The 24,421-nt window shown below is 42.9% G+C and overlaps 1 protein-coding gene across 1 annotated transcript in view; it reads right to left on the bottom strand.

Annotated features, from left to right (window-relative positions):
- Positions 1–24,421, bottom strand: part of LOC128377460 (NACHT, LRR and PYD domains-containing protein 5-like) — a 172,787-nt gene that overhangs the window by 19,362 nt on the left and 129,004 nt on the right. The window contains exons 12-13 of the mRNA XM_053337412.1: positions 14,169–14,215; positions 3,640–3,747 (exon numbers count right to left, since the gene is read on the bottom strand). Of these exons, the coding sequence (XP_053193387.1) occupies positions 3,640–3,747; positions 14,169–14,215 (155 nt within the window). The remainder of the gene's footprint in view (positions 1–3,639; positions 3,748–14,168; positions 14,216–24,421) is intronic.

Raw genomic sequence — 24,421 nt, 5'->3', positions numbered from 1 at the left:
AGTAACATTTTAAATTGATGACTTGTACTGCAAAGTTGTCATATTGTATTATAACTACTTTCAGTTAAGTAAAAAGGTCTGAATGCTCCTCTGCTGCGGAAGGAAAACAACAACTATGATACACTCTGCTTTGCCAGCAGAGGTGAAAAGTACAGTTTTGATACTTCGACTGAGCATCTTCATTTTCTGTGGAGACATTTGGGCACTTTGGATCTGTTTTCATAGTTTGGCTTGTTTGAATGTTCATGTAGTTTTATTATTACACAAACGGGTGATTTCAACTTGTGGCAGTAGGTGTCTTATCAGTCTATATTTCTATTAACCCTCCGGTTGTCCTTCATCAAGGAAGGAAGGGAGGAGGAAGAAGGAGGAAAGGAGGGAGGAAGGAGGGAAGGAAGGAAAAGAGGCAGGAAGGAGGGAAGGAAGAAGGAAGGAAAGGAGGGAGGAGGAGGACGGAGAAGGAAGGGGACGAAGGAAGGACGGGGAAGTAAGGACGGAAGGAAGGAAGGAAGGAAGGAAGGAGGGAAGAAGAAAGAATGGAAGGAAGGAAGAAAGGATGGAAGGACAGAAGAAGGAAGGAAGGAAGGAAGGAAGGAAGAATGGAAGGAAGGAAGGAAGAATGGAAGGAAGGAAGGAAGAAAGGATGGAAGGACAGAAGGAAGGAAGAAAGAAAGGATGGAAGGACAGAAGGAAGGAGTGAAGGAAGAATGGAAGGACAGAAGGAGGAAAGACAAGGACAGAAGAAGGAAAGACAAGGACAGAAGAAAGGAAAGACAAGGAAGAAAGGATGAAGGAAAGATGGAAGACAGAAGGAAGGAAGGAAGGAAGGAAGGAAGGAAGGAAGAAAGGAAGGAAGGAAGGAAGGACAGAAGGAAGGAAGGAAGGAAGGAAGAAAGGATGGAAGGACAGAAGGAAGGAAGAAAGAAAGGATGGAAGGACAGAAGGAAGGAAAGACAAGGACAGAAGGAAGGAAGAAGAGAAGACAAGGACGAAAGGAAGGAAGGAAGGAAAGACAAGGACGAAAGGAAGGAAGGAAAGACAAGGACAGAGAAAGGAAAGACAAGGGACAGAAGGAAGGAAAGACAAGGACAGAAGGAAGGAAAGACAGAGAAGGAAGGAAGAAATGGATGAAGGACAGATGGAAGGAAGGACAAGGACGAAGGGAAAGGAAGGAAGGAAAGACAAGGACGAAAGGATGGAAGGAAAGATGGAAGACAGAGAAGGAAGGAAGAAATGGATGAAGGACAGATGGAAGGAATGACACTTTCTTTCCTGTGTTTGTTTGGGCCGGACTGAACCCCTCAGCGGGCCGATTCTGGCCCACGGGCCGCATGTTTGACCCCCCTGTCCTACAGGCTTGGAAGGAGAGACACACTGCTCCTTTAATGGGAGATACTTACAACATGTTTCAGTTTTAACCCTTTATAGGATACTCATAGGAAGGAAGGAAGGAAGGAAGGAGGATGGAAGGAAGGATGGAGGAAGGGAAGAAAGACGCTGCTCCTTTAATGGGAGATACTTACTTTACTTTGTTAAAATCCAAAGGCTTAAATGTCTGAAAGCAGCAACATGCTTCATTTTAACCCTTTATAGGACACTCATTGAAAGGAAGGAAGGAAGGGAGGAAGGAAGGAAGGAAGGAAGGAAGGAAGGAGAGGAAGGAAGGAAGGAAGGAAGGAAGGAAGGACGGACGGACGAGGAAGGAAGGAAGGGAGAAAGGACGAGGAAGGAAGGAAGGGAGAAAGAAAGGACGAAGGAGGGAGAAAGGGAAGAAAGAAAGGGGGATGGAGGAAGGAAAGAAGGGAGGGAGGAGGAACAGATGGAAGTAAGGAAAGGTAGGAAGGAAAGAAGGAAGGGAGCAGAGAAGGAGGGAGGGAGGAAGGACAGATGGAAGGGAAGGACGGAGGAAATAAGGGAATGAGGGAGGGAGAAAGGAAAAGAGGAAGGGAAGAAAGAAGGAAGGAAAGAGGAAGGAAGGAAGGAAGGAAGGAAAGAAGGAAGGAAGGAAGGAAGGAAGGAAGGAAGGAAGGAAGGAAGGAAAGAAAGAGAGAAGGAGGGAGGGAGGAAGGGAGGAAGGAAGGAAGGAAGGAAAGAAAGAGAGAAGGAGGGAGGGAGGAAGGGAAGAAACAAAGGGGGATGGAGGAAGGAAAGAGGGAGGAAGAACAGATGGAAGTAAGGAAAGGAAGGAAGGAAGGACAGAAGGAAAGGAAGGACGGAAGGAAAGAAAGAAAGAAGGAAGAGAGCAGAGAAGGAGGGAGGGAGGAAGGACAGATGGAAGGAAGGAAAGGAAGGAAGGAAGGACGGAAGGAAAGGAAGGACGGAAGGAAAGAAAGAAAGAAGGAAGAGAGCAGAGAAGGAGGGAGGGAGGAAGGACAGATGGAAGGAAGGAAAGGAAGGAAGGACGGAGGAAATAAGAACGAGGAGGGAGAAGGGAAGAAAGAAGGCAGGGAGAGAAGGAAGGAAGGAAGGAAGGAAGGAAGGAAGGATATTTTGGGATAAAGGGTTAAAACACTGATGAAAGAAACGTTCAATCAGAGAGTTTGTTGCATCACAGAAGCCAGACAGGAAGTGATGTCATGACTTTGGGCTCACTGTTTAGCTGTCTGGCGGCTACAGAAGCCAGACAGGAAGTGATGTCATGACTTTGGGCTCACTGTTTAGCTGTCTGGCGGGCTACTTGTCTGTTTTGGTTGACTCTCAGCGCTCTCATGCTGTTGTTCTGGGCTGTTTTTCAGAGGACGCTGTGAAAAGCTTCGGTCCTTCAGAGGAGCGAGCGGCTGCTGCTGCTGCTCTCACAGTAATCAGATATCAGAGGAAACACTCATCAGGTGTTTTGCAGCACATCAGAACGAAGGAAGGATGGAGGAAATAAGGAACGAGGGAGGGAGAAAGGAAAAGAAGAAGGGAAGAAAGAAGGCAGGGAGGAAAAGAAGGAAGGAAGGAAAGAAGGAAGGAAGGAAGGAAGGTAGGTATGGGGGAGGAAAGAAAGAGAGAAGGAGGGAGGGAAGAAAGAAAGGGGGATGGAGGAAGGAAAGAAGGAAGGGAGGAGAGAAAGGGGATAGAGGAAGGAAAGAAAGAGGGAGGAGAGAAAGGGGGATGGAGGAAGGAAAGAAGGGAGGAGAGAAAGGGGGATGGAGGAAGGAAAGAAGGGAGGAGAGAAAGGGGGATGGAGGAAGGAAATAAGGAAGGGAGGAGAGAAAGGGGGATGGAGGAAGGAAAGAAAGAAGGGAGGAGAGAAAGGGGGATGAGGAAGGAAAGAAGGAAGGGAGGAGAGAACGGGGGATGGAGGAAGGAAAGAAGGAAGGGAGGGAGAGGGGGATGGAGGAAGGAAAGAAGGAAGGGAGGAGAGGAAGGAAGGGACGGAGGAAATAAGGACGAGGGAGGGAGAAAGGAAAAGAGGAGGGAAGAAAGAAGGCAGGGAGGAAGGAATGGAAGGAAGGAAGGAAGGAAGGATATTTTGGGGATAAAGGGTTAAACACTGAAAGAAACGCTCAATCAGAGAGTTTGTTGCATCCAGAAGCCAGACAGGAAGTGATGTCATGACTTTGGGCTCACTGTTTAGCTGTCTGGCGGCTACAGAAGCCAGACAGGAAGTGATGTCATGACTTTGGGCTCACTGTTTAGCTGTCTGGCGGCTACTTGTCTGTTTTGGTTGACTCTCAGCGCTCTCATGCTGTTGTTCTGGGCTGTTTTTCAGAGACGCTGTGAAAAGCTTCGGTCCTTCAGAGGAGCGAGCGGCTGCTGCTGCTGCTCTCACAGTAATCAGATATCACAGGAAAACACTGATCACATGTTTGGCAGCACATCAGACGAGGCAGCGTTCACTCTCAGCTGGATCGTCTCCATGGCTGATAAAATCTGTGGACTCTGCTCGGGATAATTGAGACAGATATTGCCGAAGAGAATGAGCCGAGCATTATGGGTAATGAAAGACGAGGTCGGCGCAGAGGTTGCCGAGTTAAAAAGACCAAAACATTTACAAAGTTTTACCTGCGGGGAGCCAGAAGCCAGAGGTCAAAGGTCACAGCAGTACTGAGAGAGGGAGGGAGGAAGGATAGATGGAAGGAAGGAAAGGAAGGAAGGAAGGACGGAGGAAATAAGGAACGAGGGAGGGAGAAAGGAAAAGAGGAAGGGAAGAAAGAAGGCAGGGAGGAAAGGAAGGAAGGAAGGAAGGTAGGGGGGAGGAAAGAAAGAGAGAAGGAGGGAGGGAGGAAGGGAAGAAAGAAGGGGAAGGAAGGAAGGAAGGAAGGAGGAAGGGAAGGAAGGGAGCAGAGAAGGAGGGAGGGAGGGAGGGAGGAAGGGAAGAAAGAAGGGGAAGGAAGGAAGGAAGGAAGGAGGAAGGGAAGGAAGGGAGCAGAAAAGGAGGGAGGGAGGGAGGGAGGAAGGATAGATGGAAGGAAGGAAAGGAAGGAAGGAAGGAAGGAAGGACGGAGGAAATAAGGAACGAGGGAGGGAGAAAGGAAAAGAGGAAGGGAAGAAAGAAGGCAGGGAGGAAAGGAAGGAAGGAAGGAAGGAAGGAAGGTAGGGGGGAGGAAAGAAAGAGAGAAGGAGGGAGGGAGGAAGGGAAGAAAGAAGGGGAAGGAAGGAAGGAAGGAAGGAGGAAGGGAAGGAAGGGAGCAGAGAAGGAGGGAGGGAGGGAGGGAGGAAGGACAGATGGAAGGAAGGAAAGGAAGGAAGGAGGAAATAAGGAACGAGGGAGGGAGAAAGGAAAAGGAAAAGAGGAAGGGAAGAAAGAAGGCAGGGAGGAAAGGAAGGAAGGAAGGAAGGTAGGGGGGAGGAAAGTAAGAGAGAAGGAGGGAGGGAGGAAGGGAAGAAAGAAGGGGAAGGAAGGAAGGAAGGAAGGAGGAAGGGAAGGAAGGGAGCAGAGAAGGAGGGAGGGAGGGAGGGAGGAAGGACAGATGGAAGGAAGGAAAGGAAGGAGGAAGGACGGAGGAAATAAGGAACGAGGGAGGGAGAAAGGAAAAGGAAAAGAGGAAGGGAAGAAAGAAGGCAGGGAGGAAAGGAGGAAAGGAAGGAAGGAAGGCAGGAAGGAAGGAAGGAAGGAAGGAAGGTAGGGGGGAGGAAAGAAAGAGAGAAGGAGGGAGGGAGGAAGGGAAGAAAGAAGGGGAAGGAAGGAAGGAAGGAAGGAGGAAGGGAAGGAAGGGAGCAGAGAAGGAGGGAGGGAGGGAGGGAGGAAGGACAGATGGAAGGAAGGAAAGGAAGGAAGGAAGGACGGAGGAAATAAGGAACAAGGGAGGGAGAAAGGAAAAGGAAAAGAGGAAGGGAAGAAAGAAGGCAGGGAGGAAAGGAAGGAAGGAAGGAAGGAAGGAAGGTAGGAGGGAGGAAAGAAAGAGAGAAGGAGGGAGGGAGGAAGGGAAGAAAGAAGGGGAAGGAAGGAAGGAAGGAAGGAAGGAAGGAGGAAGGGAAGGAAGGGAGCAGAGAAGGAGGGAGGGAGGGAGGGAGGTAGGGAGGAAGGACAGATGGAAGGAAGGAAAGGAAGGAAGGAAGGACGGAGGAAATAAGGAACGAGGGAGGGAGAAAGGAAAAGAGGAAGGGAAGAAAGAAGGCAGGGAGGAAAGGAATGAAGGAAGGAAGGAAGGAAGGAAGGAAGGTAGGGGAAGGAAAGAAAGAGAGAAGGAGGGAGGGAGGAAGGGAAGAAGGAAGGTGAGATGAGATGAGCCCGAGCATTCTGGGTAATGGCTGAGAGAACACAGAGGAGTGGGAGCTCCTGTCAGTCTGTGACTCCTCTCTGCTGCCACGGCTGTAAAACAGGAAGTTGTTTTTCAAATTATGGAAATGAACAAATTATCAGCTCAAAGCTCGACAGCAGGGAGCCGATGGAGGAGAGGCGGGTCACACCGGGACAGGAAGCAGAGAGGATTGTGGGAGCAGTTTGAGGTCTGTGGGGTTTCTCAGCTCTGTGACATCACGGTCGTTTCCTCTGTGCGAGTCTGTGTCACAGCAAAGTTCAGTTTGGCCTCTAATGGAGCTTTTCCACAGTTCTAGCTCGGCTCGGTTTGGTACCAGGAACCTTTTCCATTACTATAGTTCCTCCTCAACGTGAGCGGGGTCGTCATAGCAACACTGTGTTAAACTGCCGTGACTTTATTTTCTACGTGACACAAACACATAACCAATGGAGGACATGGAGGCGATGGTGTACTTGCTGCTGTATGTGTCTTTCTGTCACACACCCTTCCTTCCTTCCTTTCCTTCCTTACTTCCTGCTGCTGTATGTGTCTTTCTGTCACACACCCTTCCTTCCTTTCCTTTCCTTTCCTTTCCTTTCCTTTCCTTCCTTCCTTCCTTCCTTCCTTCCTTCCTTCCTTCCTGCTGCTGTATGTGTCTTTCTGTCTCACACAAAGCAAGAGAAGAGAAACCAATCTCTGTAACGCTGTTGTTGGGATTTAAAAATGGCGGCTTTGATTCTTGTGTGGGACGGCTCATGACTCTTCCAGTGACTCTCTGACCAATCAGAGGCCGGCAGTCTGATGACATCACATTTAGTATCAGCTCGGCTCGCTTGGAACCAGGTACTATCCCTGGTGGAAACGAGTAGTGTTAGAACTGTATAGTGGAAAAGCTCCATAACTAATCAATCATTGATCATTTTAAATCAGTACAGCTGATTATACAGAGCTCATTAACCACTCGTCAGAATAAAATGTTTCTATTTTACGTTTCTGCAAACCACGGATACGTCGAACCTGTATGTTTCAATGATCACATTTGAAGGTTTTCGTGTCGTTAACAAGGGGTGGCTGTGGATCAGCAGGTGGTCCACCAGTTGGAAGATCGGTGGTTTGATTCCCGGCTCCTCCAGTCTGCATGTTGATGTGTCCTTGCTATGCCAACAGTGTATGAATGTTAGTTTCCTCCTGGTGAGCAGGTTGGTACTCTGTGTCATCAGTGTATGAATGTGGGTGAATGTGAGTGGTCTTAACGACTAGAAGACACTATAAGTACAGTCCATTTACCAACATCACATTAAAAGGCTTCCACCAGCTTTGGGTAGTGACCCAAACTATGAGATACTGGATCCAAGCAGAGTGTCTGGGCTCAGCCTTAGAGATAGGGTCAGGAGTTCAGACATCCGGGGGAGGCTAGGAGTAGAGCCGCTGCTCCTTCACATGGAAAGGAGCCAGCTGAGGTTGTTTGGGCTCCTGGTCAGGATCCTCCTGGACGCCCCCCTTTAGAGGAGTTCCTGGTACGTCCAACTAGGAGGAGACCCAGAACACACTGGAGAGATTACATATCTCTGCTGGTCTGGGAATGGCTTGGGTTCCTCCAGGAGGAGCTGGAGAGATGGAGGTCTGGGTTTCACTGGTCGGCCCCAGATAAGAGGCAGAATGTGGATTGATGGATAAAAGGCTGTTATGATGTTTTATGATGTGACAGCACTGTGGTTATGGTTTGGTTACATTTAGATACAAAAACCACTTGGTTAGGGATCAGGATGGATCGTGGCCAGAAAAACATCTTCTAAATGTCCCAACGTCCTAATGAAACAGTGAACAGTACTCAAACAGTCCTCTTCTGGTCCTATAACCCTCCTAACCCAATCCCACTCCTACTGATTGGGACATGAGCTCATACTGATGTCATCTGAACTACATCACTTTCCCTTTGATATGTATTGTAAAAATGTTGATAATGTAGAGAGTCAACATATTTGTGGTTGTTTGTCCTGAATCTTCACCGGGTGTTTGTGATGATGAGTTAATTTACTGACACCGCTTTCATTCCAGCTCTATATTTACATTCTGGGGCTCTACTGGAACATCTTTGGTACTTTTACTGCAGAAAAGAGTCTTGAGTTCTTCCTCCACTGCTGCCTGACTCTGTAATGTTTGTATAAATCCACCTCAAGTCGAGTCCAGACTGAGTTGAACCTCAAACATCAGCTCTGAGCTCCTGGTTGTGTTTAGCAGCAGCTAATGACAGACTGAGCAGCTGTGCAGCTTTTTAATCCTCCCTCTCATTTCAGCCTCTTATCCTCCATCTGACTCGGCTTCCTCTCCTGGTGATTTGCATATTTTCACCGAACCTTCAACTCTGTTATCTGTGAAATGCAGCGAGGTCAGCAGCTCACAGACGTTAACGTGATAATTTAACAGAGGTCACTTTTATCTGAAGCATCTCATCAAAACAGCAGGAGTTTTATTTTTAGCCCTGAAAGTCCTGCCGGTGTGAACGTTCAGCTTTTATCCTCTGCTGATGCTCAGACTTTATCTCCTTCAGGTCGCTGATTTCCTACATTCCCCATAATGCCTTTTGGCACCAGGTCACACCAGACAGCAGAGCAGCAAAATGAATCTAAAGTATTTGTGTCAAGAGTTTTAATAATGAAGTGAAGTATCGTTTAAAACATGATGATACCAACACCAATCCAAGTCCAAGATACTGATACCAAGATACTGATACCAGCTGAGGTACCCATCATGTGAATAGAAGCATTACACTGCATAAAATGCCACCAGCTCCATATTCCACCATTTCCACCATTCCTCAGGTTGTAGCTGCTGTGGCATCGGGCCAATCACATGTCGCATTAAATCAAAGAATGCTTGCTGTTGTCTGGTTGTGAGCAAGTCCATACACATGTATTGCAGCTTTCTTTCAGTCAATACCTTTTAAGGTAAATGATACTAAGTAGAATGGGAACATCTCTCATCAAACGATGCCTGCAATCGATCCTTTTTGCACCCAGAGCTAGTAAACATTTTACCGTCAATGATCCACAATACCTCGTTTGATAACTCGACTAAACGAAAAAGTTCTCGGGACATAAAATAGGAGTTTTTGTTAAAAACCTGCACAGAAAAAGAATCACTGGACACAGTCTGGTTCTGCTGCAAGACAACTTTCAGACAGAATATATAATATTAATATCAGGGCTGTCAGCATTAACACGTTAATGTGTGATGTGATTAAGGTTCAAGCATCAGAGGCGCTCAGACAGGACAGATTTATATCAGTCTATGATTCTGTGTAGCTGAGACTGATACTTTAGTTTTTTATCTTATTTAGTCTAACCCTAACCACTGGAGTAGTTGGGGTTAAGAGCTTTTTCCTGAGTGGTGGTAATGAAGGAGAACAAGTGCTGCTTTTTCACTTTCCCCACTCAGATGTATCCTGCTGTCTCTGACGACTTTCCAAGCTTGCTTCTCGAACCCTTCGGCCACTACTGCCCCCACTGCTCAGTCTCAGTCTGAGACGGTCAGCTGACTTTGTTTATGGAAGAAGTGAACAGGACTGATCTGATGAACTGCAGGAACACCAGATAACAATCCTCACTTCCCACTCTCCTCTGTAGATAAAACCTTTACATATTTATCCAGAGAAACGTTTGCATGTTGTTGTTTCACCTTCAGTGTTTGTTTAAACAGATTAAACCTGTTACATCCTGTTCACACTCTAACTTTCACAGTTTCTCCTCTTAACGAGTCTCTGAACCATAAATCTATTTTTTACTCAAACATATCACCAGTCATTAACCCCTTACATATTGTCAGGGTCACATTTATGGTCCAACAAATGTTTGTCCATTGAGGCTGTTCTGGGTCAGATTATCTCTGTATCTATGTCCATGTGTTTTAGTGAAATGAATAGTTAATAGATTTCTTTTCATGATGTAGCAGTGAAGACTGATGGCTCTAATGGTTATACAGCCATCATAGTTTCAAGGAATTTTATTGAATATGAAGATTTCAACAAAAGTCTTTGGACAAATTCAGTCAAAATACCTCGAAACAAAGTTTAAGTGTTCATAACTTTATATATTCTTGGTGACTTTCCTAAAAGTCATAAAGTTTCAGGCTAAAGCAAAAGAAGTTTATGGTGTTTTTATTTCTCTGAAATGTATGAATGGATCAAATTTATAATCAAAATACAGTGTTCAGTAGTCTTTTGAAAAGACAATCTAAAAGTTTTTGCATTTTAAAGCCTCAGAAACATAGAGTCAGAGTTCAGAGCATGTTGTGTTCCCTCCCTGTTCCTCTGCTGGATCAGGTTTCTGTGTGAGCTGAATCTCCCGGCTGACTCTGAACGCAGCACCGCGGGGTGAAACCGGATCCAGGAGCCGGGCCTCCGCTCTGCTTTGAAGTGACACGGCTGGGTGTAAATGTCACCGCTGGCCAGAGGTGAAGGCGGGGGCGCCGCCTTAATAATTCAACAGGAAGGACCACTGTCACCCACAGACTGAGGATGTGTTAGTCAGCACACCGAGGACAAAAGAAATCTGCAGCTTCAGGACAAATTCACAATTATTGGTGTCACTTTTTAAAGAGTTTTGTGGTGATCTTTTTTCTAAATCCAGTTTTTTAAACAACTTTCTTGAAAGTATCTAAACACTCAGGACTCTTCTGGACGATGTTATTCCAACTTTTTCTGACAAATCAAGTTTGTTTCTGTCAGTTTGGTGAACAACTCTAAATACTACATTTCCCATGAGCCTCAGCTGCTGTTGCTACAGAGAAAAGCCGGTCAGAACAGCAGTGAGTGTTAAATGCTCCATTATTAAAGATCTGAACCAAACACGTCATCATGGTGAATTCCTCCAAAGCCATACGACTAATTCTTTAATTTAGTGTAAAACCCAAAAAGAAAGAAAGAAAAATGACGCAGACATTATGAAAAGACAAAATTAAAATATTTATTAAGAATCACTGAATATATTCTTCTACAACAGTTCAAGGTTGTGAAAAGTATTATTTAAGTATTTATACACAAAAAATGTGAATTTAGGCATTTGTGTGGGGGGATAACAACATAGAGGATGGCATATTCAATCAATATTTGTAAAGCGCCAAATCACAACAAAAATCATCTCAAGGCTCTTTCCACATAGAGCAGGTTGAACTCTTCATTTGCCTCGACAGCACAAAGAAACAAAAAGAAGTAAAAGAAAAACAAAAACAACCGATATACACAAAACTCTACAAATTCATTCAAAACATTATAAACTCTAATATGATAGTAAAAAGTCATACGCCCTGAACATCACCAGTAAATTTCTTAACCAAACTCTAACTTTCACCTGAAAACCAAGTCTGAAGCTTCAAACACACTTTAAAATTGTGAGGATCGACCAAAATGTCACCACAACACAGAAATGTCCTCACAAAGCTGGTTTTCTACAGACATTGGTTCCCTCAAAGATAGAAAGACAAGAACACACACACACACCAGTATGTCACCTGGCCTGTGGCTCCATCTAGTGGTGACTCGTCTACACTACAGTCTGTTTAATTTAGATTAGTTATGAGGACATCTGATGGCTGCAACTGTTTCAGCCTCCAAAATGATGATTGGTTGATTAATTGATTAGTTTACCAACAATTAAATCAATCTATTCTGATAATTGGTTGATCGTTTTGATTCAGCTTCTTAAATGTGAATTAAGTAAATGATCTCAATACTTCTTTCATCACTGCCCAAATATAATGAGCGGGTCCTCAACAACTACTTTTTCTTATTTCACCACCCTGTCTATAAAGTATCCTAAAAATGCACAGTTACATACCCATAAAAAAAGTCTAAAATAAAGTTTACATGACACTGAATGTATTTTTGTAGATTTGTCACCATGACTTTGATGTGTTGATATACGACATCTCTATAATCCAGAACTGAGAGGAAAAGTGAGTTCAAAGTGGAGATTTAATTATTAGAAGCTAAAATAAAGACTTTTACCTTTACTTTTTTAAAACATCACTAAATGAGAAATATATCTAACATCTGTAAAGATCATGTTTGCAGCAATCATTTTGTCATAAATGTTCTAATTAGATAAAAATACACAAATAATGTAATAAAAGTATTAGTAGTATAACATTAGACATCAATTACAGCAAAGAGAAAAGAACAATATGTAAAAAAACAAAAACAAAAAAAAAACAATGAACTCTTAATTGGTTGATCGTTTTGATTCAGCTTCTTAAATGTGAATTAAGTAAATTATCTCAATACTTCTTTTCATCACTGCCCAAATATAATGAGCAGGTCCTCAACAACTACTTTTTCTTATTTCATCACCCTATCTGTAAAATATCCTAAAAATGCACAGTTACATAACCATAAAAAACATCTAAAATAAAGTTTACATGACACTGAATGTATTAATGTGTTAATATACGATATCTCCATAATCCAGAACTGAGAGGAAAAATGAGTTCAAAGTGGAGATTTAATTATTAGAAACTAAATTAAAGACTTTTACCAGTGTAAAACATGACTAAATGAGAAATATAACTAATATCTGTAAATATGTTTGCAGCAATAATTTTGTCATAAATGTTCTAATTAGATAAAAATACACAAATAATGTAATAAAAGTAGAAGTAGTATAACATTAGACATCATTACAGCAAAGAGAAAAAACAATCATATGTAAAAACAAAAACAAAACAATTGATGAACTCTTAATTGGTTGATCGTTTTGATTCAGCTTCTTAAATGTGAATTAAGTAAATTATCTCAATACTTCTTTCATTACTGCCCAAATATAATGAGCGGGTCCTCAACAACTACTTTTTCTTATTTCATCACCCTATCTGTAAAATATCCTAAAAATGCACAGTTACATACCCATAAAAAAACATCTAAAATAAAGTTTACATGACACTGAATGTATTAATGTGTTAATAAACGATATCTCCATAATCCAGAACTGAGAGGAAAAATGAGTTCCAAGTGGAGATCTAATTATTAGAAGCTAAAAGACTTTTACCATTGAAAAACATCACATATAATAATTTTGTCATAAATGTTCTAAATAAATACACAAATAATGTAATAAAAGTAGAAGTAGTATAACATTAGACATCAATTACAGCAAAGAGAAAAAACAATGATATGATAAAACAACAACTGATGAACTCTGAATAAGCAGTAAATAAGAAAACCTAAAGGAAAGCAGCCCATACATGTTATTATATACATACATCACATAGAAACATACGTTGATGTTAATGATTGAACACAAACTGAGCTGATGTCAAACAGACTGGGATGTCTGGTGGACATTTTCAGGAAAAACTTCACTTTAAGATCCTGATAAAATGGAATAACTAACAGCCACTAACAGCTGCTAGATGCTGCTCCAAGAAAACTTTACTCAAGTGAATATCAGAGTCAACACAGTTTTTACACATCAATTCAGTCCAGAGGAGATCATTTCACTACTTCTAATAGAAACTATATTCTGACATTAAAGCACAGTCAGTGATCCAAATGAAACCAGAGTGAAACCTCGTCCACCATCAACATTTAAACACAGGAAGCTGCTGTCACTTCCTGTTTCTATTGTTCACTGGTGAACAGAGTGAACAGTGATTTCAGCAGCTGTCTTCAGTCAGCAGTGTGACTGTTTGTCTCCACAGGAGGAGACTCTCACTCAGACACAGGACACAGAGACACTGAGGAACCATAAGACCCAAACCCAAACCCAGGATACAGAGGTTCAGTGAATGTGGTGTTGAAGGTGTGGAGGTGGATCAGTGTGTCAGAGGAGACTCTGTAGAAGGACAGTGTGCCAGCAGGACAGTCCACATACACTGCTACTCTGTTAGAGACAGAGGAGGAGGAGGAGGAGGAGGAAGAGGAGGAGGAGGAGATGGATGTTCCTCTCTTATTGTGACGGACAGAGTAACCATCATCATCAGAGCAGATCAGAATCCAGGACTGATCGTTCCATCCAAACCTGCAGTCATCACTGCGTCCTTTCCTGCTGATTCTTCTGTAACTCACTGATATATTAACTGTTCCTCTCCACTCGACCTCCCAGTAACAGCGACCAGTCAGACCATTACTACACAGCAGCTGAACCCAGGTGTCAAATCTGTCTGGATGATCAGGATATGACTGATCCTCTGTCACGTCTGTCACCTTCCTGTTGTTATCAGACACTTTGAGTTCTCTGTGTACTGTGTTTGTGTCCAGTGTGAGTTCACAGAAATCTGATGAAGAGAAGAAGAAACAACACAGCAGCAGTTTATCATCTGACACACCTGATGGATTTATTCTCTGTTTAACTTCTGATCTGTTGTTCATTTCTATAAAGTTTCATGATGACACATTTTGTCAGTAATGTTTTAATGAATAAATACCACAAAGACCAACTTTGTATTTAAAGAGAAACTGACTGTGTGCTGTTTAGTTGTCATGAATCAAATTCAATCCACACTTACACTTCTTCACACCAGGTTTTAACCACTGCTCTCCACCATGGTCCACCCTGGAGGAAGAAACACAGTCAGAATGATTTTCTATCCAACATGAGTCCTAACTGCTGTTCAACATGAAGCAGTGTTCCTCAGTTTGTCAGAGTGACACAGAAACAGGCTGAAACTCATCTCAACTCGTCTCAACTGTCTGCTGGATTCTTTCACTGAAGTCTGAGAGGAAAAGACCTGAAGAAGAAGATGTGATGAACAAATATGTCCTCCCACATGATAAATTACTAGATTAAATATTGATCTCTGCATGTTGTCCTGAGGAAAGAGCCAGTCATCACTTCAATATCAAAAGAAGACAAAAGGAGCATTTTTGAAGTGATCAGAGAATAAATGCAGCTATAAGACAGCAAAACATTTGACTGTAATTATTCCATGTGTTCATTCATTTGGTTTGAATATATAATAATAATAATAATAGTTGAAAGACACAATAAGAAGAAACAACCACAAGTTAGAAAGTTCTAAATAAAGTTCATGATACAAGTGAACTTCTTTATAATAAACAGTAAACACTACTCAGCCTCACCCTTTAGTTTTCTACGTCACACTCACACACAGCTCTCCTCACACACATGTGGCTACAGTCTGCCTCCCCCAAAGTGATCTCTGATTGGTTTACATTACATCACTCATAACATACTGAACATACCCAACAAACAGGACAGAAACCCACAAGGAAAAAAAAGGATCATGGTAAATGTAGTCTTTGAATGAATCTATCTGTATTTTACATAAAACACACCTCCTTTCATTTTTGTACATTTATTTACATTTTAAAGGTTTCTACACCTACCTGAGAGTGTCCAGTCTCCAGTGTGGATCCTTCAGTCCAACAGACAGTAACTTCTCTCCTGAGTCTCCTGGATGATTGTAGCTTAGGTCCAGATCTCTCAGATGGGAGGGGTTGCAGCTCAGAGCTGAGGCCAGAGAAGCACAGCCTTCCTCTGTGATCAAACATCCTGACAGACTGGAAATATAAAAAGGTTGATAACACAATGTTTTTAATCACATATGTACCAGAATCCTACAGCTGTGACGAATAATTTACATCAATCTGAATGTAAAACAGAATGCAAATGATCAACTGTATAAAAAGTCTCAGAATCAGATTCATTGTCATTGTTCAAGACAAAGAAATTATAGATACTCTATCCTGACCTGAGAGTCTCCAGTGTACAGTGTGGACTATTCAGTCCGGCAGAAAGCTGCTTCACTCCAGAGTCCTGCAGGTTGTTGTTACTCAGGTCCAGCTCTCTCAGATGGGAGGGGTTGCAGCTCAGAGCTGAGGCCAGAGAAGCACAGCCTTTCTGTTTGATCTGACATCGTGACAGACTGGAAATATAAAAAGGTTGATAACATATTTTTTTAATCATATAAGTACCTGAATCCTACAGCTGTGAAGAACAATTTACATTAATCTGAATGTAAAACAGAATGCAAATGATCAACTGTTTAAAAAGTCTCAGAATCAGATTTATTGTCATTGTACAGGACAGGGAAAATATAGATGATATATCCTGACCTCAGACTTTCCAGTGTACAGTGTGGACTATTCAGTCCAGCAGAAAGCTGCTTCACTCCCGAATTCTGCAGGTTGTTGTTACTCAGGTCCAGATCTCTCATATGGGAGGAGTTGCAGCTCAGAGCTGAGGCCAGAGAAGCACAGCCTTTCTGTTTGATCCAACATCCTGACAGACTGGAAATATAAAAAGGTTGATAACACAATGTTTTAATCATATAAGTACCAGAATCCTACAGCTGTGAAGAACAATTTACATTAATCTGAATGCAAAACAGAATGCGAATTATCAACTGTATCAAAAGTCTCAGAATCAGATTTATTGTCATTGTTCAAGACAAAGAAATTATAGATGCTCGATTCTGACCGGAGTGTTTCCAGTGTACAGTGTGGACTATTCAGTCCAGCAGAAAGCTGCTTCACTCCCGAATTCTGCAGGTTGTTGTTACTCAGATCCAGCTCTCTCAGATGGGAGGAGTTGCAGCTCAGAGCTGAAGCCAGAGAAGCACAGCCTTCCTCTGTGATCAGACATCCTGACAGACTGGAAATATAAAAAGGTTGATAACATATTGTTTTAATCATATAAGTACCAGAATCCTACAGCTGTGAAGAACAATTTATATTAATCTGAATGTAAAACGGAATGCAAATGATCAACTGTATAAAAGTCTCAGAATCAGATTTATTGCCATTGTTCAAGACAAAGAAATTATAGATACTCTATCCTGACCTGAGACTTTCCAGTGTACAATGTGGACTATTCAGTCCAGCAGAAAGCTGCTTCACTCCCGAATTCTGCAGGTTGTTGTTACTCAGGTCCAGATCTCTCAAATGGGAGGGGTTGCAGCTCAGAGCTGAGGCCAGAGAAGCACAGCCTTCCTCTGTGATCAGACATCCTGACAGACTGGAAATATAAAAAGGTTGATAACATATTGTTTTAATCATATAAGTACCAGAATCCTACAGCTGTGAAGAACAATTTACATTAATCTGAAAGTAAAACGGAATGCAAATGATCAACTGTATAAAAGTCTCAGAATCAGATTTATTGCCATTGTTCAAGACAAAGAAATTATAGATACTCTATCCTGACCTGAGAGTCTCCAGTGTACAGTGTGAACTCTCCAGTCCAGCAGAAAGCTGCTTCACTCCCGAATCCTGCAGGTTGTTGTTACTCAGGTCCAGATCTCTCAGATGGGAGGGGTTGCAGCTCAGAGCTGAGGCCAGAGAAGCACAGCCTTCCTCTGTGATCAGACATCCTAACAGACTGGAAATATAAAAAGGTTGATAACATATTGTTTAATCATATAAGTGCCAGAATCCTACAGCTGTGAAGAACAATTTACATTAATCTGAATGTAAAACAGAATGCAAATGATCAACTGTATAAAAGTATCAATCAGATTTATTGCCATCTTTCAAGACAAAGAAATTATAGATACTCTATCCTGACCTGAGAGTCTCCAGTGTACAATGTGAACTCTCCAGTCCAGCAGAAAGCTGCTTCACTCCCGAATTCTGCAGGTTATTCTTACTCAGGTCCAGATCTCTCAGACTAGAGGACTGGGAGCTGAGAACTGAGGACAGAGCTGCACAGCTTCTCTCTGAAAGGTTACAGCCACTCAGCCTGAAGAAATGATTAGTAACAAACACAAAATGTTTAATTTATCGTATTTTAAATTAAACATATTTGATATTGTTCAAATATCCAGTGTTTCATCCACTTACAGAGCTTGACTTGAAGCTTTGACCACTGGCAGCAGCCTCAGAAGAGCCTCCTCTGAAGCAGAGTATTTCTTCAGGTCAAACACGTCCAGATCTTTTTCTGATGACAGTAAGATGAAGACCAGAGCTGACCACTGAGCAGGAGACAGTTTATCTGTGGAGAGACTTCCTGATCTCAGGTACTGTTGGATCTCCTCCACTAGAGAACGATCATTCAGTTCATTCAGACAGTGGAACAGATTGATGCTTCTCTCTGCAGACACATTCTCACTGACCTTCTTCTTGATGTACTCAACTGTTTTCTGATTGGTCTGTGAGCTACTTCCTGTCTGTGTTAACAGACCTCGTAGGAGAGTCTGATTGGTCTGCAGTGAAAGACCCAGGAGGAAGCGGAGGAACAAGTCCAGGTGTCCATTGGGACTCTTTAAGGCCTCGTCCACAGCTCTCTGGTGGAGATGTTTTAGTTTAGGTTTGTCTTTAAAGACTTTAGACAACCGGGATGTTGTTTGTTCTTCTTCCAGCAGATTGACTCCAGACTTGATGAATGTCAGATGAATATGAAGAGCAGCCAGAAACTCCTGAACACTCAGATGGACAAAGCAGAACACCGTGTCCTGGTAAAGTCCTCTCTCCTCTTTAAAGACCTGTGTGAACACTCCTGAGCACACTGAGGCTGCTCTGATATCGATGCCACACTCTGTCAGGTCTGATTCATAGAAGATCAGGTTGCCTTTCTGAAGCTGCTCAAAAGCCAGTTTTCCCAGAGACTCAATCATCTTCCTGCTCTCTGGACTCCAGTGTGGATCTGTCTCAGCTCCTCCATCATACTTGATGTTCTTCAGTTTGGACTGAAGCACCAGGAAGTGGATGTACATCTCAGTCAGGGTCTTGGGCAGCTCTCCTCCGTCTCTGCTTTTCAACACATCCTCCAGAACTGTAGCAGTGATCCAGCAGAAGACTGGGATGTGGCACATGATGTGGAGGCTTCGTGATGTCTTGATGTGGGAGATGATGGTGCTGGCCTGCTCCTCATCTCTGAATCTCTTCCTGAAGTATTCCTCCTTCTGTGGGTCAGTGAACCCTCTGACCTCTGTCACCATGCCGACACACTCAGGAGGGATCTGATTGGCTGCTGCAGGTCGTGTGGTTATCCAGAGGTGAGCAGAGGGAAGCAGTTTCCCCCTGATGAGGTTTGTCAGCAGCACATCCACTGAGGTGGACTCTGTAACATCAGTCAGGATCTCAGTGTTGTGGAAGTCCAGAGGAAGTCGACACTCATCCAGACCGTCAAAGATGAACACAACCTGGAACTCTTCAAACCTACAGATTCCTGCTTTTTTGGTGTCAGTAAAGAAGTGATGAACAAGTTCCACCAAGCTGTACTTTTTCTCTTTCAGCACATTCAGCTCTCTGAAAGTGAATGGAAATGTGAAGTGTATGTCCTGGTTGGCTTTGTCTTCAGCCCAGTCCAGAGTGAACTTCTGTGTTAAGACTGTTTTCCCAATGCCAGCCACTCCCTTTGTCATCACTGTTCTGATTGGTTCATCTCTTCCAGGTGGTTCTTTAAAGATGTCTTCTTGTCTGATTGTTGTTTCTGGTCTGTCTGGCTTCCTAGATGCTGTTTCAATCTGTCTGACCTCATGTTCATCATTGACCTCTGCAGTCCCTCCCTCTGTGATGTAGAGCGGTGTGTAGATCTGATTCAGAAGGGTTGGGTTTCCTGCTTTAGCGATCCCTTCAAACAGACACTGGAACTTCTTCTGCAGGTTAGACTTGAGTTTACGTCGACACTTTGCAGCACCAGCTCCTGAATGAACAAACAATAAATGAAATCAATCAGATGATTCTACAGTAAATTGGTAGAATTTAAATATTAAACTGCAGATGTTTATATTTTCCTCCACTATGAAATCTATTCAGTTCATCAGTTGTGGACAAACAGTTTCTGACTGTTTTCAGCTCAGACGAATTCATAGATCTGATGCAGATATGTGTATCATATTAAACAGCAAAATCTTTAACCTCTCCCTGTCTACATGTGCTGTCCCCAAATGCCTTAAATCGGCCACCATCATTCCTGGTCTGAAGAAAACATCCATCAGCAGCCTTAATGACTTCAGACCAGCACCATAAACACAGTCCTGCCCACGGCACTGTCCTATCTGCTGTTTTTGGACTTCAGCTCTGCAATTAATACAATCATCCCCAGCAGTATGGAAACCAAGTTGCTGGACCTGGGTGTGAACCAGCAGACACGCAGATGGGTTAAGGACTTTTTAACCAACCGGTCACTGATGAAACTTGAAATTGCTGACTGACATTTTTTCTAGAAGCAGCTTCCTGTAACACCACACTGGCATACAAGAGTCCACAGAGACTGTGATGGATTACATCAACAAGGGCACAGACTATGCCACAGAGACCAGAACAATCATTGTGTGCTCTAATCAGAAACCTGAGATGACTGGGGAAGTTCGTTCTCTGTTAAAGACCAATGATACAGCCTTTAGAGCAGATGATGAGGCAGCTCTGAGATCTGCAAGGAACAATCTGTCCCATGGAATAAAGAGAGCAAAACAACAGTACACCCATAGGATCAACAACAACTTCACTGACAACATAAACTGTGGCAACTGTGGCAGGGAATCCAGGCCATCATGGACTATAAAGCCCTCCTGCCCCCGCTCTCCCAAACAGGTCGGTGACAATGTGAAAATGATCCCTCCCTAAACAGCTGAATGACTTCAGCCCAGTGAACAGGCTATGGGTCTCACCCAACCAGTGTGAGGAGAGTCCTGTCCTGGATCAAGCCCTGTAAGGCTGCAGGGCCAGACAACATACCTGGCTGGTACACAGGGACTGTGCGGAGCAGCTGAAAGATGTCTTCACAGACATGTTTAACGCCTCTCTGCAGCAGGCTGTTGTCCTAAAGTGTCTCAAGTCTGCCCCCATCATACCTGTGCCAAATAAGTCCCCTGTATAATGTCTCAATGACTATCGCCCCATAGCTTTAATACCCATTATAATGAAGTGTTTTGAGAGACTGGACATATAGCACATCAGAAGCATTCTGCCTCCCGTCATGGACCACCAACAAAATGCATATTGGGCAAACAGTTCCACAGAGGACGCTGTATCCACTGCCCTGCACCTGGCACTCTCAAACCTGGACCAAAAGGATGCATGCGTCAGAATGTTGTTCTGATTTCAGCTCTGCTTTCAACATCTCTCTGTAACTGGATACTGGACTGTCTCACCTGCAGACTCCCTCCAGTGCTGTGTGCTCAGCCCACTCCTGTTGATACATGACTGTGCTGCAGAGTCCAGCTCCAACCATATGGTCAGTGGTGGGTCTCGTCACAAAGAGCAATGAAACACATTACAGAGAGGAGGTGAAGGAACATCAACAACAACCTCTCCCTAAATGCTGAGAACACTATGGAGATGGTTGTTGATTTCAAAAAAGGCCGTCATGTCCAGGCCCTGCTGACCATCAATGGGGCCACTGTCAAACGAGTCAGCAGCACCAAGTTTCAGAGAGTGCACATGGCAGACAATCTGAACTGGTCCATCAACACCACAGCCCTCACTAAGGAAGTCCAGCAGTGCCTCCACTTCCTGTGAACTTCCCTCCATCCATCATGACAATATTCTACAGAGGAACCATCAAGAGCATCTTAACTCACTGCATCACTGTCTGGTACAGTAGTACAGGAACTGTACAGCTGCTGACCAAACAGTGAGAGCAGCTGGAAAGATCATAAATGTCTCTTTTCTCTACATAGAAGACATCTACACAGACTGGTGTGTCTGAAAGGCCACCAAGATAATAACTGACCCATCCAATACCTCTCACCACCTTGCCATCTGACGAAGGCTCCAGAGTATCCATACAAGCTCTACATGACTCTGCAAAAGTTTTCGCCCAAAGCTATCAGAAATCTGGACACCCTCCATATGCACCTCAGATGTACAATTAAGTAACAACTGTTCTTATTAATTACTGCTTCTATATTTATTAGTGCCATTTTTATATTCTCTTTTTTATCCATAGTGTTTTATTGTCTGTTCTTTTATATTTATTGTCTGTTGCTGTTTTTATGTGTATTAGCTATGGGGACACACAATTTTGTTGTACTGCTGTGCAATGACAATAAAGGCATTGGATTTAAATTAATTTAATTAACAGCAGAGTAAGAAATATAAACCTCTCCCATGTTGCCTCCATTTCCTCTCCATCATGTTAAATCTGTTAAAATCCTCTTACTGCTCTGCAGACGCTCAGCCAGCTCCTCCTGCTTCATTCTCCTCAGGAAGTGCACTGTGATCTTCACAAATGCCTCTCTGCTGCTCCTTCTCTGCTCTTCCTCCTCACCGTCCAACACCTCCTCATCCTCACTTTGACTCTCTAAGCATTCTGGGTAATCTGGACTCAGAGCCTTCTGCATCTTCTTCAGCTCGTTCTTCACAAACCTGCTGATGTTCTCCTCCAGCAGCTGGAACAGAATCAAATGTAAATGTAACTGGTAGAAGTCAACATCAGATGATCAGTGACAGACTGAAAAGCTGCTGGTCTACAGAGTGCAGCATGGAGACTGTTAGGACCAGAATGATAGTTTAGTATTTAGTCTGTGGCTGTTGTAGTTAGCAGTAGTAGCTGTGCTTTACATTTACACACCATAAATATGTAGTCCAGCTGTGTTTGATGCTGCTGTACAGACTGACCACTGAGAACCTCTGAGCTCTGCTGATGAACTCTGTGAAGAAAAGATGAAGTCTTAGAATAAATAATGACACTCAGTGTTAAAGGTGTTGTGTTCTATCACAGTGGATCCAGGTAAAACACTCGGCTGTTCTGCCTGACCTCTGATCATTTGTCTCTGTAAAGACTTTGTACCTCTGTTTAAAAACTGTTATACACATAAAGTTTGTGGTTTCTAGAAAAGTGTTTGTAGGAGGAGTGTGTGTGTTTGTGTTTATGAGGACATTGTGTGTAAAAACTGTTTCAGTCAATCAAACTTCTTCTTATGAGAGTTGGATAATAACAGACAAACATTTTACAGTCTGATCTCTGATCAGCTGACTGATGTCCTTGTTTGAAGTGAATAATTCGACCCATAGACCAGTCACTCTTCATGGACACACAGCTGGGTTCAGGAGGATCTGGGCTCTGCTGATGGATCCTGATGGAAACAGAGAAGAGATAAAACAAGTGTAACTACAGTGTTGATCCTGAAGATTGTGTGTTTTGTTGGACGACAGCTACGACACATCAGGTGTTTCTACATAAACCTGCAGTAAGAAACTGATCCACACAGCTACAACAAACTGACATTGTTAGCTTGGCTAACTAGTTTAGAGAGCACAGATGCATCTCTGATCTTCCAGGACACAGTCTGCTCAAACATGATCTCCTGCTATGAGTTTGGTCTCATTTCTATCAGAACTAACAACACTGGGCTCATTAAATTAACTCTGAAATGTGGGACCACAGTGACATCAGTAAGAAGAAACCTGCAGTCAGACAATCAGTCAGAACGATCATATCAACCTTAAAACATACTGAGATCGATGATGTGGTGCTGTACTTCATGTTTTTAACACTACAGAGAAAGAATGAGAAGTGGTTCATGACTTCATGACAAAGACTTCAACATTTTCTGAGGTGTGATGGAAACTAACAGAAACAAAGATTTTACATTCTTACCTCTGATCAGCAGATTTATGTCCATCACTGAACTTCTTAGGTTCAGGTAGGCTGAGTTCATCAGAGTCTGGTCTGAGCTGCTTCTCTGTCCTTCAACACAACACACACAGAGCTTTGAGTGTGAATAATGATGGTGGAGTGATGTGAGTGGAGAACAGTGATGGACAGTTAGAGATCCTCATCTCACCTCTGAGCTTTGGTCTGGCTGTCATGTTCCCCACACAGAGAGCTTTTAGAGGGAGGGACTCCCTCCTCTCTGTCCTCACTCTGATCCATAGCAGAGAAACACCTTCACACAAACACAACAACATGCTCATTCATTACAACCAGCTGCACATCACACACACACTGCTGTCTATCACACTGTCATTCTTTATTCTACCACCAGATGGCGCCACAGTTAGTCATTACTGTAATATTTCCACTGTGGATACATGTTGAAGAAACTGCATTAACTAGATTCCTTTTCATTCAGTTGTATTTTTGTCCACTACAGAGCTCATATGCAGCAAGTTATAGTTCACTTGTGTTTAAAACTGATGACATGCATCTATTTTCATCCAGCTGTGTGTCAGAAAGAAGAAAATACTCACCAAGTGAATTCAGATCCACATGTGGTCACAGAGTGGTTCTACCTTCACCTGTAGAGGAAACACAGAGAGAAGCTGATTCTCCTTCATCAGTCCTTCATCATCAATCTGAGGACGCAAACTCTCATTACTTCACAGTCAAAGTCCAAAAGCATCAAGATGATATTAAAGCAGTGAAGCTTGCAGCAGAGTTCAGCTCCAAACACACAGGAGGAACCTGCCAAGACTCTCTGTGAGGACATGAAACAATCTGACAGATTTCACTGGAAACTCATGTTCATCTGTCCACAAACTAATGTCACTGTTGTCTGTCTGATGAAAACAGAACCCCAAAGAACTGAACACACACTGAACAAATGTCTTTCACAGTTTTCACATTAAAAGTTCACACTATGTTATTAAAAAATAAAACTATGAGAGTTTGAAGAGACCAAATCCAACAGTTCATTTATATAACAAGTGTTATTATTTGTGTTTCACAGTGTGATGGAGCTAATGCCTTTCTGCTGTACAACGTCACTGCTGTTCAAAACTATTCAAAAACTACTAAAAATACCAACACTAAAGTGTATCTGATTTGTCTTGACACTAAAGAATTTAGTTTTGTATATAATAAGAGGAGCAAATTAACTGCCAGCTAGTTTATTAAGTGTGTGCCTTTAGT

Source organism: Scomber japonicus, chromosome 17 (assembly GCF_027409825.1).
Source record: "Scomber japonicus isolate fScoJap1 chromosome 17, fScoJap1.pri, whole genome shotgun sequence".
NCBI lineage: Eukaryota > Metazoa > Chordata > Actinopteri > Scombriformes > Scombridae > Scomber > Scomber japonicus.
The sequence above is the reverse complement of the archived record's forward strand: the minus strand, read 5'-3'. Positions and strand labels throughout refer to the sequence as shown.